At 34.7% G+C, this 16,424-nt stretch overlaps 1 protein-coding gene across 1 annotated transcript in view; it reads left to right on the top strand.

The window, feature by feature from the left end:
* The window catches only part of LOC123523191 (matrilin-2-like), a 43,429-nt gene that overhangs the window by 6,363 nt on the left and 20,642 nt on the right, over positions 1-16,424 (top strand). Inside the window, exons 4-8 of the mRNA XM_045300878.2 lie at positions 2,058-2,180; positions 2,509-2,634; positions 3,909-4,034; positions 5,616-5,717; positions 8,169-8,409. Of these exons, the coding sequence (XP_045156813.2) occupies positions 2,058-2,180; positions 2,509-2,634; positions 3,909-4,034; positions 5,616-5,717; positions 8,169-8,409 (718 nt within the window). The remainder of the gene's footprint in view (positions 1-2,057; positions 2,181-2,508; positions 2,635-3,908; positions 4,035-5,615; positions 5,718-8,168; positions 8,410-16,424) is intronic.

Genomic DNA, 16,424 nt, shown 5'->3' with positions numbered 1-16,424 from the left:
CTCTGTCATCCATCAAGGGATTACAATATTACTTGGCATAAATGTTCCCCATGATGAGACGACGTGTCATGCGCAACACCCAGTACCCTAGCTTAAAGGTCAAGGTCACACTTTGAGATCAAAGGTCAAGAGTATTTTTTTCCTGTCCGGTCTATAACTTTGTCATGCAAAGCAGAATTTAGATATCATTTGGCACAAATATTCCCCTGGATGAGACAACATGTCATGCGCAAGAACCAGGTCTAAGGTCAAGGTCATATTTAGAGGTCAAAGGTCAAATTCAAGAATGACTTTGTACGGAAAATTTCTTCTTCATGCATGGAGGGATTTTGATGTAACTTGGACCAATTGTTCACCACTATGAGGCACCCTTGTTTTTAGAATTACGTCCCTTTGTTGTTACTATAAACAGATTTTATTGTAACTTTTTTATTACTGGCGGTAAAGAAAAACCAAGACCACTTTTCTGTGGTACAGCATGCATGTTACGTCCAATTTTTAGGTGTATTTTGACCTACCTCTACCTGGTAAAGAGTTTCTTGTGGGCTTATATTATATAGATTTTTTTTAAGATTAATTTCCCTTTGTTGTTACTACTACAAATAACTTACATGATAACATTTTCATAATCAGCCAAAAAAATTCAATATGAAAACAACTGTGGGTTTTTATATATGCACATTTTAATCCAAGTGTGTTGTTATAATATATTGTATATGTAGTACAGTATTGCTTATACATCATTGACAGATATCAGTTCATTATGTTATACTGCAGTAGAGAAAAATTAGGTGCCTTCCAGTAGGGGACTTTGTATTGCATGGCAATACTTCATTCACTTGTTTTAATTGCTTTAAATTTACAAGCACTACGCTGATAATGCTTACAATATGACAGATATCAAACGTGACTTTTATATCACGGTTATTAGATTTATCGAGAAATATGCATGAGTTCTGCACGGAATATGGGATTCAGAGCGCAGTATCATTCGCAAGAGATACTGTCAGTTATAGTAAATTGACATAAACCTTTTGTCTGCGCCAGATAAGTGCGAACTGACATTTGATTCAGTCATATTTTGTCTGCGCCAGATCAAGTCATTACTAAGAATCAAGACAAGCTCCATTGCAACGACAGCGTTCGCCTAGTGGCTAAGTCGCCGACTGCGCAAACCCAAAGTTCGTGGGATCGAGCTCTACCTTGGTCACATCTACACATTTTTTATTGTCGAGCCCGCTTGCGGTGAGCTCGACTTAGTCGCCACATTTGGTGCGTGCGCCCGTCCGTAAATGTGTGCGTTCGGACCATAAGTTTGACATGCATCGAGCAAACTTGTTTATGTTTGGCATGAATGTTAACCTCAATGAGAAAGAATGTCACGCGCAAACCTTATGTTCCTATCTCAAAGGTCTAGGTCACAGTTGGAGGTCAAAGGTCAAATTGAAGAATGAGTTTGTCCGGAGCATTTCTACTTAACGCATGCTGGGATTTTGATGTAACTTGGCATGAATGTTCACCATTATGAGACGGAGTGTCATGCAGAAGAACCAGGTCAATAGGTCTAAGGTCAAGGTCACACTTAAGTCAAATGTCAGATACAAGAATGACTTTGTCCGGAGCATTTCTTTTTCATGCATAGAGGGACTTTGATGTAACTTGGCACAGTTGTTCACCATCTTGAGACGTAGAACCTAGAATTACTTCCCTTTGTTGTTACTATAAATAGCTTATATTGCAACTTTTTTATTACTGGTCGTGTGGAAAAATTAAGACCACTTTTCTGTAGTACAACATGCATGTTACGTCCAATTTTTATGTGTATTATGATCTATCTCTACTGGTAAGGATTTTTGTTTGGACTTAGATTTTTTTGCTCTCCCAATTCTTTTGACAGCTGGCGGGCTCGACATGTTGCCCATAGGCATCTTGTTTTTATTGGAAAGTGATTCAGATAAGAAACGGGAGCCCAGTCCGGCACCAGTACTAATGTAAAGATAGCAAGTGTAAAATACTCTGTCTAATATTCAATATCATTTACTTTAACCTCTTTATAGATGGCACACGTATTGGTGAAATATGTACAACAGCGGAAAATACATGTATTGATGACAACGCAAATTGTTCAGGTGGAGTTTGCGCATGCAACCCTGGTTTCACTTGGAACCATATAATATGCGGTAAATATAACTGAATACCTTTTTACATGAACCTTACCCAGAGGCTGTACAATTTTAGTGTTTTAAGAAATGAACATATGAAAAAAATGTTCTTTTTGATAAATTTTCTTATGTCTGGATATATTTGCCACAATTTTGTGAAAAGTTATTCTTATCCAACAAATGCTCTTTGTTTGTATTGAATATTATTTATTGTATCATTTAAGTTGCTCTGTCACGTGTTACGTTGTCATGAACTCGTGTTGCAAAATGTAGACGTGGCTTCACAAGTACCGTAGTTAAAATTTGAGGTAGCATACGTCTTTCTAAAGAAATCCATATATTGTAGTTGGGAAGGAGCTGGATGATCCATGTGATAATTCAAACGTGTCATGTCTTGCCAATGGACTTGTTTGTGGCCCAGAAGGAAAATGTGAATGTCCCGATGATGAAGTACAAATTCAAAACCAGTGCTGTAAGATAATCTATTTGTCATTTCAAAGTCAACTAGATTATTGAAAAACTATTATCTGTAGGTACAAAGTAATTGTTAATATTGTATGTTGAAACCAAAGTCTTAATATATGATCGTGCTAAAGAAACCAACATAGTGGGTGGCGACCAGTGATCAGACAGCTGCGCCATCGCGCTAGTCTGTCAGGCTCCATGCTGTAGCTTTTAAAGCCATTGGAATTGAGAGAAAAACTGTTGCGAAAACATTTGGATCTGACCAACTGGTATGCGCAAGCTGGTTGATCCTGTGGTCGCAAAGTCATATGTTGTTTTATCTGGCACGCTATATTGCCTCTTCGAACTGTAATCATAGGGTATGTTTCCTGGAATATAAAACAAACTTGCAATAATATAAGGGGCCATACATAGAACAATTGACACTGTTGTGTGTATATGAATATATCTGAAGAGTAAACAAAAGAAAATATGGGAAACAGTTTACAATTTAATTCTTAGAGTAGTCAATTTAGCTTTGAATCATTTTGATGAAGTGATTGTATGCTAATTAAATATATAGGTGAACCTTTTCTTTGTATTATCTCTAACATCAAAGTATATATAAGTTATGCAAGTTATATTAAGACAACTAAAACTTGACGTTAACACTAAGACTCCTGCAGTGTCTTTGCAATATTTACAATAGCTATGACTTGAAAAAAAAAACGTCATGAACATGAAATAGAAACTGTATTACACTAGTGTTAATACCATTTTGACATTGACGTGGTTTCAGATGTAAGATATGTTAGTCAGACTGACTTGGTCAATAATAGGTAATTGACTGTTTCAACAGAAAAAAAACTATGATGAGGTGGTGAAAAGAATATTACATCATTAACATCGAATTTATTAAACGAGTCGACTAAAATGATAAGATGATGAATTCGTTTTATACATTAATTAAGAAAAGACACTCATTTAACAACTTGATAATATTTTCAACTTGGTGAAATGTATGCATAACTTCCAATAGATAGCTGTAACAGTAAAATAAATACGACTCCCGTATCAGAATGCCTTAAATTACCTTCGTAGTCATTATTAGAGCCGAACCATGAGAAAACCAATATAGTGCGTTTGCGACCAGCATCCGCGCAGTCTGGTCAGGATCCATGCTGTTCGCTTTCAAAGCCTATTGCAATTAGAGAAACCGTTAGCATGGTCTGGATCCATGCTGGTCGCAAATGCACTATGTTGGTTTTCTCATGGCGCGGCTTATTTTCTGATGTGTTACAGTTTCCCTGACTTGTGAATCTTGTGATGACGATGACGATTGCCTTGGAGATCACCAGGTCTGTGAAGACCACATATGCAAGTGTGATACAGACTTTTACCTCGATAACTGCGGTGAATGCAAACACAGTAAGGACATAAAACAGTTTGAATTATAGTATAAGGTATAGAATGCGAGGCGAGGATGTTAGTCAATCAGGTTATGATGTTCAATTGTACGTTTTGGGTGCTTTCAAAAATGAAGTCTTTCGGCTATATTTTCGTGTGATTTTATCCTCAAATTAACATAAATAGCAGATGTATGCATTCGGTGAATTTTGTTTAAGCGGTTCTTTGCTGATTAGTTAATATGGTCTCACAAATGACAAAAATGTCCGTTGCTTTGTTTGTTTTGGGTGTAACGCCGTTTTTCAACAGTACTTCATATATGTAACAGCGTTACCAGTGTTCTTGGAATCTGCACCAGTACAAACATGTTCTACGCAGGTATGAATCAGAGGAGGAGGATGGATGATTTCAGACATAATGTCTTTTATCAAATCGTCACAGAGAACATATGCCCCGCCCAGGGATCGAACTCACGGCCCCGTGATCCGTAAATTACGTTCTCCCTATTGAGCTAAGCGGACGGGTATTTACTGTGTTGCATTTGCAAAACTTAGTTCAAGCGAAAGTCTAATTATTAATATAAATAGCTGTGACAATTTCAAATATCACGCATTTTTTGCCTTGCTAAAATATCCGATTTTACAGTGTATAATAAAATTTATAAGGTCATTTGTTAGCATAGAATGCATAATAAAACGCAAAATAATACCAGACTTTGTTTGGGTCGTAAAAAGACTCCGCGTACCTTCAGTCATAGCTGTTATATTTTTTCGGTCTTTGCAGATCGTTCGTCACGACATTCATGTTGAGTTAATGTAATGTTTATTTTTTCAGTTTGTAAATTTCGGTTGTGTAGTTCCAATACTCCCGCTTTAATAGCTTTGGGTATTGTAAACCACCCCTTGAATATAGTGCCTGCTCTTTTAATTTTGTCTTTTGGCAGTTCCTGTGATATGCATGCTCCATAACCTCAGACCTCTAGATGTCTAAATTCCAGTTTGTTTAGTTCAGCCCATTGTTTTCTCGTTTAGGCAATGGGGGGGGGGGGGGGGGGGGGGGGGGCATACTCCGCATTTCATGGAATTGCACTCTGTGTATCATTGAAGGTTCCATGATAGAATACATCCGCGGCTGTTGTCTCTGAATTATATTGTTGTTCTTATACTATGTATAATGTTGAGTTCTGCTCAACCCGGGGCTAGAGGGCGTGGATGGTAGCTTGCATTTCCACTACCGTCCATGAACAGGCTCAATCAAACCGAGTCTGCAATATTTTCGCTTATATCGTGTTTGGCGACCTGTGGTTTTTGCACTTATCTATTTGACTTAGTCTGTTCAAGAGAGGCGCTGGAATGAGTAACAACCCTCATGCCACCCTAGTACCAGCTTAAGCGGAATTCTGTTGAAGGTATATTGAATGTACTCCATCATGCTAAAGTATTCAGTTTACAAACCTTGCAAAACATTTAGTTAAATGTTTGATGCAATTGCTGTGGCTTTTTTGTGTGTAAGCCCGATTTGGTTTTGCATAAAATAACTGTCTCGTTACATTTGAGAAATTTGTTAGTACATATAATATATGTTAATTGAATGTTTTTGCAGAGGTCGGAGATCAAGGTGCATGTGACGATGACGAACAGTGTCAGTCTGGATTCTGCATCTGCGGTATATGCCAAGAAAATGATGATGATGACTGTTGCGACGGTACGTCTTGTAACGGTTTTAACCCTTACCCTGCTAAATTTCTATAATGAACTTGTCCATCTTTCAATTTGGACAGTACCATTAATTGGATAAAGGGGTGCTTACAAAAAAGAACTGACTGAATAGCGAACAGTGCAGATTTTGATTAGACAAGCCGAAAAAAAATTAAAGGAGCACTGTAGGGCACTGCCTTGGAACGGTCAGTAGCAAAACCACCACAGGGGAGCTTAAACTGGTTTATGGTGTGTATGGTGTACTAACCTTACTCTTACACTCACAATGATCCAAAGTCCCAGGGCAGTATGAATAAATGTTATTCCCGCCAAGTGAAACACTATTTTATGCTCTTCAGTGAAATACTGAAATTTCATACGCTTGAATGCGAAAGAATATGAATCATAAATAATAGAAAATTCCTTGCAAAATATACTTCAGTAAAGATATAGATGTATAAAAATACTAACAGGATTATAAATATATCCATTCTATCGTAATAAAATGTAAAAGAAATCGGGAAACGGAATAGAACTATTTAGGCTACAGTTTGTTCTACAAAAATATCATGGCGTCACGACATTATGACGTCATGATGTCATTCACGTCAGGTTGCGCGGACAAATAGGATATGATTTGGTTAAAACCATTAAAAGCACATAAAATAAATAGAAAATGTGTTTGTTTCATTGTAAGAGCAAAATATCTTTCACTCGTGAACATCATAATTTAAAATATTGCATTATGGTGTTCACTCGGCGAAATATATTTCGATCTTACACTGAAACAAACAAATATCCTCTATAACATACGCAATGATGTTATGTAAAACACAAAAATACTCTTGTATATTAATATAAAAAGAATTCCTTATGAATATAAAACGCATGTACTCATGTACTCTATGCCTTTGCAGAACACAGCGCATCAAGGGAAGCGCCTTTGAGGCCTTAACGAAAAAGGACAAAAGACAGAAATCGAAATAGCACAGTCCCTGTTAATAACTTCCTATCAGAGTTCCTGTTCCGTCAGACAAAATCAAAAAGGAAAGTGTCCAACTGTTAAGGGCCTGAACACCAAATATGCGGTGTGTCTCAAAACAGTTGGGTCATAATATCTTTTAATAAAACGTTTGATAAATTTGCTAAATATAATTGGAATATATCAGGTTTGATATACTTTGTCGCAAAAGTGTCTTTGAATTACTTTTAAATTCTGAACCCAAATCAGATTTACGATAGTAATTAAAAAATAAATAAATAAACTTATTTACGTAATGTATGATAACGGAACCCTTGTTGAAGAAGCTTATTTGTAATTTATTGATTACGTTCACAGAAATTCTACACATGACTTTTCGCTCTTGCAAACCAAACTAATTGAGAAATATATGTCTCATAACATGTTTCCTGGGGTACATCCCCATCCAAATGGGGGAAATTTACAATACTAAAATAATCACATAACATGTTTCCTGGGGTACATCCCCATCCAAATGGGGGAAATTTACAATACTAAAATAATCACATAACATGTTTCCTGGTGTACATCACCATCCAAATGGGGGACATTTGCAATACTAAAATAATCACATAACATGTTTCCTGGGGTACATCCCCATCCAAATGGGGGACATTTACAATACTAAAATAATCACATAACATGTTTCCTGGGGTACATCACCATCCAAATGGGGGACATTTACAATACTAAAATAATCACATAACATGTAAACAAAGTTTCGTTTTTTCAGGAGTACTCTAAACTTTCTCAAGAGCGTGTAGTCATGTTGAGAATTTCAATGAACGTAATCAATCTATTACAAATAAACTTCTTTAACAAAGCTACCATTGTTACAAATTCTAAATGTTACTATCGTAATTCAGGTTTGGTTTTGAAATTCAGAAGTAATTACAGACACTTTTGCGAGAAGGTATTTTAAAACCCGATTTATATGGGGATGTGGTTAATATGTAAGATTTTGGGTCATGGTAATTTTCCGATTGCATTTGGTAATATTTTAAAACGCTTTATTAAAAGATGTTATGATGCAACTGTTTCGAGACGCGTCGCATGTTAAGCATGAATTTCATAGGATTAGCGCGCAACTATTGAATATTGGCGCGAAACTATTGTATCTTGTATTTCATTTATATACATGTACACTTTTGCGCTGAGAGCCAGACTTGTTGTTTTTACAGCAATTAAGTCCTAAGTTGGGAAAATTATGCAATTCAGAGTTTGACAATACTTTAACAGCATCAGTCCGATTATCTTGAAACTTACACAAAAGTAACGTAATATGATGATATATCAGTACAAATCACTACATTCACAATGATATTCACATAAATCAACATTTTATTAGCCAAAACTCAGATTTACAACAACTGGCAAAAAAACAAAGAAATTTGTTCGACATTTCTCCAGGCAATGTTTTGTTTATTCTACTTGCAGACTGCGACGAGTTTATAGCCGACATCATATTTGTCCTTGATAACTCGGGTTCTATTGGATCATCAAATTACCCAATACAGATAGCCTTCGTAATAACCCTGATAAATGAGTTCTTGGTATCCCCGACGGATGCACAAATTGGTGTTGTCGATTATTCCACAGGAATAAACGAAGATGATACGTTTAATATGGACGAATTTACCGACAACCTCGCTATAACTCAAAAAGTAACGGAAAATGGGTAAGTTTTAGTCCATTCCTTTTATAGCAACAAAGGAATAAAGCGGTATGAGTGTACTTATAATGAAACAGGGTTTTACTTACAATTACAAGTTTTCATTTGATATATTTAATATTTAAAATTATACTTATGTATAAAAGTTGTTCAATATTTTTAAAATGTGGGGTATTATATAAGATGCTGCAAGGGACCTATATTTAATTTTCCGACGCCTTAAAAAATAACCGCAGAAACTGTCCATGTAGCGATTATTAGTCGTGAAAAAGGACATCATTTATATCAAGTCAACCTTTAAAATGTACTTATATCTTGGAATCACTTTGTTCTGTCTTTGTCACTTTGTGATTGTCCGTCCCTGTGCAGTCCTATCATGGCTTAATCGGAACCCATAAAGATACCATTTGGAAACTTAAAAGGTTTACGGGATCATAAAACACGTTCATATACAGGGCCCCATAACTCAGACATTTGTTTAGACACAGTTATTCCATTTTCTCTTGAAAAAATGTCTATGTGATTAATACACATATTATTATACACTGATATAAAGGATTGTATATAATAATACAGTATCTATACAATTTGTACTACGCAGATAGTCCAAAAATATAAACGAACACATATGTTTGACATAGCTTTTGGACTTGTAAATGAAAATAGAAGCTAGGTGGCAAGGGAGCTGGGTTTTTTTTTGTTTTTTTTCCCGATTTTCTGTTTGTATCATATAACTAAAAAACTATCAGCGCATCTACTTGTTCCGGCATTACAATTTCCTAGTAGTATAGTCAACTAGAAAATAGCTAAGAAATGAAGATTCCTGTTTATCTCCCTAACATACAAGTGCACGGGAATGGCCACCACTTATGAAAAACAACAATATCCAAGATGGCCACCAAGACGCCGCCACGATTTTGATAAATACCCCCTTTACATATATGAAACATCCCAACTAACTTTAAAATTTAATTGTTCCTAACTACTTGTGCTTTGTTAAGTTACATGGCAAAATACTTGATTGAACTATTTTCTGAAAGAGTTTGCTCGGTTGTTAGAAAACGGGCGAAAAGTCACCATGTTTTGGCCATATACATATTTTGTCACTGTTATATATAATAAATATCCATATTTTCTTTCAAATCATCTGATGATAATCATGTGATGTTTCATGAAGTAAATTAACTGTTTGCATTTAAATTGTATGTATGAAATGGATATACATGTATCCTTAACCCTCATTGTTCAAGGTTACTGTTTTCAGATTTTTTAGTAACATATAAGTAGTTGAACTCACATACTATTCCAAAACAAAATATTTCAGTACTTTGGAAAAGTTAAGTTTTCCAATTGTATACAGAATTTATAAAAGTTGAAGATTACAACTTTCAATATACACTTTGGTCTTTTGTCCATATATTTCAAAAATGTCAAATAATAGTAAAGTGTACAATGCATTTCTGAAATGTTCTTCAAATACCAAAGACGGTTGGAAAATGATGATGATAACATGATGGGGTGTCCCTAGAGAGCGGTACATATCTTGAAACAAAATAAATGTTGCTTTCATTTTAAGATGAAGTAATCAAAGAATGCTTAAAAAGGAAAGGGAATAAAACAGAAAGGAAGGAAAGAAAAATAAGCTTAACTGCTTAAAAGAAAATTCTCTACTGATATGCATCACCATGAAATTCAGTCCATTATGAATGGTACATCTAACTGTCCTTCGGACAATCAACAATAAATTCTATATTGATTCATTTCTGAAGATAAAGCTTAAATAAATTAAAACCTGAAGTTGTTTAACTGTATCTATTTTTAAAATTGAAATATTTTGCTTAGACTACGAATTTGATTTATGTCACATTCCTGGAACATGTGGAATTACTAGTATGTTTCTGGAAACATGGCGCAAAAGTCGCATAAACTGACATTCCAAGAACATGCGGATATACTATAGTTTGTTTCTGGAAACATGGTGCAAAAGTCGCATAAATTGACATTCCTGGAACATGTGGATATGCTAGTATGTTTCTGGAAATATGGCGCAGAAGTGGCATAAACTGATATTCCAAGAACATGCAGGTATATTAGTATGTTTCTGGAAACATGGCGCAAAAGTGGCATAAACTGGCATTCCTGGAACATGTGGATATGCTAGTATGTTTCTTGCAACATGGCGCAAAAGTCGCATAAAATGACATTCCTAGAACAGATATACTAATATGTGACTGGTCAGCCCGGTGTCAGTATAATGTGACTTGGTGGGGTATCATGTGACGTGTCTACGGCGCGACATTCCAGTGAAGCAGCACTATAAAGTTGGACTTTGTGCTCACTGTTACAAGTAGACACCGTCGTTTATATGACTGACAAAATGTTGAAAAAGGCGTTAAACCCGAACACAAACACACATGTACTAATATGTTTCTAGAACCATAGCGCAAAAGAGTCGCATGAATTGATATTCCTAGAACATGTGGATATACAAGTATGTCTCTGGAAACGTGGCGCAAACGTCGCATAAATTGACATTCCCAGAACATGTGGATACAGTAATATTTTCTGGAAACATGGCGCAAAAGTCTTAAAATTAATGGTAGAGATAGTTAGCACGTATTTCAAAAAGCATAATTGGGTACAAGTTTCATCACATATTTATATTGGAAAGCTCTAGGCTTAGAATCAATTGCACACTTTATAAAGTTACTCCCGATTTAGACTGTTTGTTAGAAATAATGTTCCCGTTTATCTTTCTGAGTTTTGGGTTGAAACATTGTGTTTAGTGTTCCACAGATCGTACGTACATCGCCATCAACCGTCTTTGTATAACGGAACGTTAATATGCCAGCTTTTGATATCAGTATTATAAGGCAAGGCTGATATTGGCTGGACGAGGAGAGGTTTACTGTTCAACCCCTTCTGATAACATTGATATCAAAAGACAGTAGTCTATTATTAAAGCCTTCAGGCATTGGAAAGCAACAAGTAGTGTAGCACATGTGTGTATTCAGGCAATTTTACCGACATGCGATTCGCTTATCGCATTATGGAACGCCGTTATCTTTGCGATAAAGCTGGCATATATATTTCCTACATTAAAGCGTAATGGTATAATAAAAACACAAGCATGCTATTCACCCATAAATTACTTTTTAGGCTGAGTGGTCACACATACATGCATAACAATTTCTGGTCTGTACAACTTCTGACCGCATGAAATATTCTGACTTCTATTAATAACATGATAAGAATCACATTGCTACAAAGTAGACACCGTCGTTTATATTGACTGAAAGGAGATGTTAAATTATGAATTTAAATACGTTTACATCCAGTTTATCAAAAATAAATGCCACAAATTAGTTATAATCAAGAATGCACGATGTTTATATAGTATCACAACATTTCAAGAAGCTATCTACGTAAACATTGTGATGTTTTGATGTAAACATGTCATTAAATACTGCTGTCTGTTGAGTAAAAATGTAAGCATACTGTGAAAATAAAATTACTAGTTGAAATTATAGAATTTATTATGAAACAAAGTCATACAACATTAAAACTGGACTATAATAGAAGTGGAACTGGTGTAAAAGCTGGCCTGTCGGAAGGGGCGAGCCTATTTTGTTAATTGACTCTATTTTGACGTGAGAAAAAAAATAAGCAAGTATTATCGAGCAGTTTCTAGGGTAATTCCAAGATAAAAAAGCAAGCCATTTATCTAAGTGATTATGACAACTGATTGACACGGTATAGCGTAATGGACAAAACTGATTACTACTGGAATGTGTTGTAGAGAATCTAATGACACTGTGCAAACAACACAACAATGTAACAGGTTGATAAAAAAATGGCACATTAACATGTTGGCACGGTTATATTTTGTTCTTAAAGAGGCACCACAAAATAACTGTATTCTTTAAGCAACCATTTTAACAGTTACTGGTACTGTCCAAATTGAAAGATGGAAAAGTTCATTATAGATATTTAGCAGGGTAAAGGTTAATGCATATGCATATTATAATATTTCAGTTCATCGCATTTTTATATTATTAAAAAACATGAAGAATACTGTTAGTAATACATTTTTATTATCAGATTCAAAAATTATTTAACTCACCATGATTGAATTAATAATAAACTTTACAGAATATGTGGACAAACATGAAGTTTTACTTATTTATGTTGACTGGGCCGTCACCAAGTGCTCACGTGCAGCTTGTTTTGAGAAAAGTAACAAAACACCATTTGAGTTTAAAAAATGGGCTTTTAATAAAGCCATAAAACATATATACACATATCAGAAGTTAACAAAGACCAAATATATTACATTTTAGAAATATGTGGACGACTGAACCGCCCATAAAACATACACATATCAAAAATTAACAAGACAAAATATGTATATAAAAAAATTAATTGACTAGAAAATGGTACAGACATGTATCCAAATGCTGGATTTCTATAAAATCAAAGCAAAACAAAAAATAAAAATAAAAATATAATAAAAATAAAGATGTATATCGATCGAAACATCTTCTTTAAACAAAGGAAACCGTGAAATTATGGTGATGAATCGCGACGCATATCACTTGTCTATCGCGACGCATACCACTCATGTTTTGTTGTACTGTAAAGAATATCTCGAAATAAGGAGTGACTTGCTCAGCAAAGCTAGCTTAATAGATAGTCACTTTATAAATTTGTCTGAAAATGAAAAATTGAATTTCGTTTTATCCGATCATAGAATTATGCGTCTGGCGGCAAAATCCTGTTTTCAAATTTTAAAACGTCGTAGGGAAAAGCTGTACTCCGTGTAGTGTTTTATTGTTTTTGTTTTTAAAACTTCTTTTATGAATATGGGAAGTGTTTTAAAACTGTAAATAACATTTTGTACTATGGTTTTAAAACATAAAATTATTTTAGATGTTCAACATGCAAATGGAGTTAGGGGTTTTATTTTCAAATACATTGGGAAGTGATACAAATTTAGAATGGTTGTATCCATTAATAAGGTCAGTTTTTTAGCCTGACCTTTCGAAGGAAATAGTAGAGATATTGCACCTTGCGTCGGCGTCGCCGTGCGGTGTTGTAAAGTCAAATATTTCTGTTACTGTCTATTGTCTACACCAGGAGAGACAATCCCCATAGCTCTGATTTGAATTTCGATAGGTTTATGTCCCTTTGTAACTTAGAATTTGTGGTTAAAGTTTTCGTTAGGTCAAATGTCTCTGTTATCATTGAAGTTATCGACTTGAAAGTAATATACTTCTGTTACTATTGACTTCAAACTTTAAATAATTCATTTATTATTAAATATTTACCAGGAGAATAACTCTGATTTGAATTTTGACAGAGTTATGCCCCTTTTTATTTTAGACTTGTTGGTCAAGTTTTGGCTTGAACTTTAAAATAGTTGTTTAATATCAAAGTCTACACCTGGAAAGACAATCCCCATAGCTATGATTGAATTTTGACAGAGTTTTAGAAAGTTTATACTGGCAAAGCTCTTAGTTTAGGGTTAGGCACTGAGAAAAGTCGAACGCACTGTTACTGTTACAAAGGCTACTGTTTTATTTAAGGCAGGTTTTCACGAACTATATGTGTCTCTTGTAATTCAATAACTGAATGGCAATGTACTGTATTTTATGCTTTTGCTTTTATTATGATGTGTTGAATGTGTACATTGATGAGACTATAATAAATAAAATATATATACCACTTGTCTGCGGCACCCGCTTATTATGCGACACCCACATATTGTATCCAAAAGTATAATAGACCAGCACATAAATGATTTTATGAAACATAAAATTCCATTTATGTTGACTGGGCCATCACCAAGTGCTCATATGCAGCTTGTTTTGAGAAAAGTAACAAAACACCATTTGAGTTGAAAATGGGCTTTTAATAAAGCCATAAAACATATATACACACATCAGAAGTTAACAAAGACCAAATATGTTACATTTTAGAAATATCTGGACTACTGAACCGCCACACACTGGTTTGTTGGTTGACCAACCAGCAAAGCACTACGACCAGACAAATATGAGCACTTGGCGTAGGAGTATGTCTTAGTGACCTTAGCAATATTGTGTAGAAAAAGGAGATTATATACAGGAAGTAATGAATCTTAACCAAGAAAAAAGATAAAATAGAATATTTATACAAAGAACAAACAATAGATACCTTTATTCCTACACTAGTAAAGTGCACAAGCCTAATATCAGCAATTTTGGAACCTATCTTGCGTCTAAGTAAGTAAGGAACACAAATTTGATTTCAGTCATTTTGAATAAAATTGTTGTCTAAGCTTGTAAAGAACACAATCATATGCCAGTAAGGTATACAGTAAGGTATACAAACATAATTTCTAACAGTTCAATAAGGCTGCTTAGCAGCGTTCTAAAGACGTAATGCTGTGCTAACTAGTACGTAATATATCATATCTGAAGCTGCTGAAGCGTCAGTACGTAAATTCAATTAGTTGAGTAAGGTGCTAAGCGTCAGTAACAAACATAGTGATAGCTGCGCTAGCGTCATACTAAATCAATAGTTGAGAAAGCTCAAGCCAATTAAAATACAATAGTTCTGAAGTAAGGCCTGCTGCCTAAGCCAGTCAGGTACGTAAACATAATATCAATTAGTTCTGAGTAAAGCCTGCTGCCTAAGCCAGTCAGATACGTAAACATAATATCAATTAGTTCTGAGTAAAGCCGGCTGCCTAAGCCAGTCAGATGCACAAAAATAATATGACAGTATATAAATATTGCATTCCTGAGAAGGTGATATGAAAAATGTTCACCGCGAGATATATGAAAATTGACCGAGGCGCCAGCCGAGGTCTATATTCATATTTCGAGGGGTGAACATTTTTCATATCACCCTCTCAGGAATGCAATATTTATTTTATTATGCCGAAAGATTATAAGGGTCAAAGCATTTACTGGAAAATCAACATAGTAATTTATTTAACATTAAAAAGTAATTACTAACCTAATAATGAAGACAGAATTAAAGAGTCTTTACTTGTTAGCACTCATAATTTGTGGCGACTTTTCTGTGTAATAAGACTTTTTTGATAGATTTAGTCGAGAGGTTTATAGCTGGCCCCTATATTTATTCTAATATTTCAACATTGCGCCAATCAGTAGCATTCGAAAAACGGCGATAACTGTCTTTTTTCTAAATTAAACATATATAAGTATGAACACTCATTTTCATAGTTAGATCATTTCCAAACTTATTGTGGTAGTTTCGATTCAATATTTAATGTTTTCTAAATATTTTGCACGTAGCATAAAAAAGAAACTTCGGCCGTGTTCGCATATGCAAGAGCACCAGAAAAGGGTAATTTAATGCTTACGTATAATTATATAAGCGCCTCGTCTGAAAATTTATCGACTCAGTCTTTTAATCAATGCGAAAGTATCAATCTCTCAACGGGTGATATGAAAAAATAATATCACATGCGCAGAAAAACAAAATAACGCTGTTGCGCATGTGATATAAAATTATGGATCATATCACCTGTGCAGAAATTGAAAATAACGATTTTGCGCATGTGATACAAAATCACTGGGGAATATGATATATTATTCAAGTTAATGGACATTTATGTGAGGTATAATAATTATGAATATTACCTGCTGCCTAAACCAGTCAGGTACATAAAAATGATATCAGTCAGTTCTGAATAAATCCTGCTCTTAAGCATGTCAGGAACACAAACATAAAATCACTCAGTTATGAAAATTGCCTGCTGCCTAAGTCAGTCAGGTACACATCATAATATCAGTTAGTTATGAATATTACCAGCTGCCTAAGCCAGTCAGGTACTTATTTATCAATTCAAGTTTTGTAAACTTCGAAAAAAATATCAAAATGTTTCATGGTCCAGGACATGTAAGATATCTAACTTATAGATACAAAAGATGACGTTTAGAATTGATGTATAACTTGCATTTTAATATTGAAGATAAAGCCGCAATTTACTTTTAAAACGTTCCTAAATA

The sequence above is a fragment of the Mercenaria mercenaria genome, chromosome 8 (assembly GCF_021730395.1).
Source record: "Mercenaria mercenaria strain notata chromosome 8, MADL_Memer_1, whole genome shotgun sequence".
NCBI lineage: Eukaryota > Metazoa > Mollusca > Bivalvia > Venerida > Veneridae > Mercenaria > Mercenaria mercenaria.
Note: the sequence above shows the minus strand (reverse complement) of the source record. Positions and strands in the feature narration are given on the sequence as shown.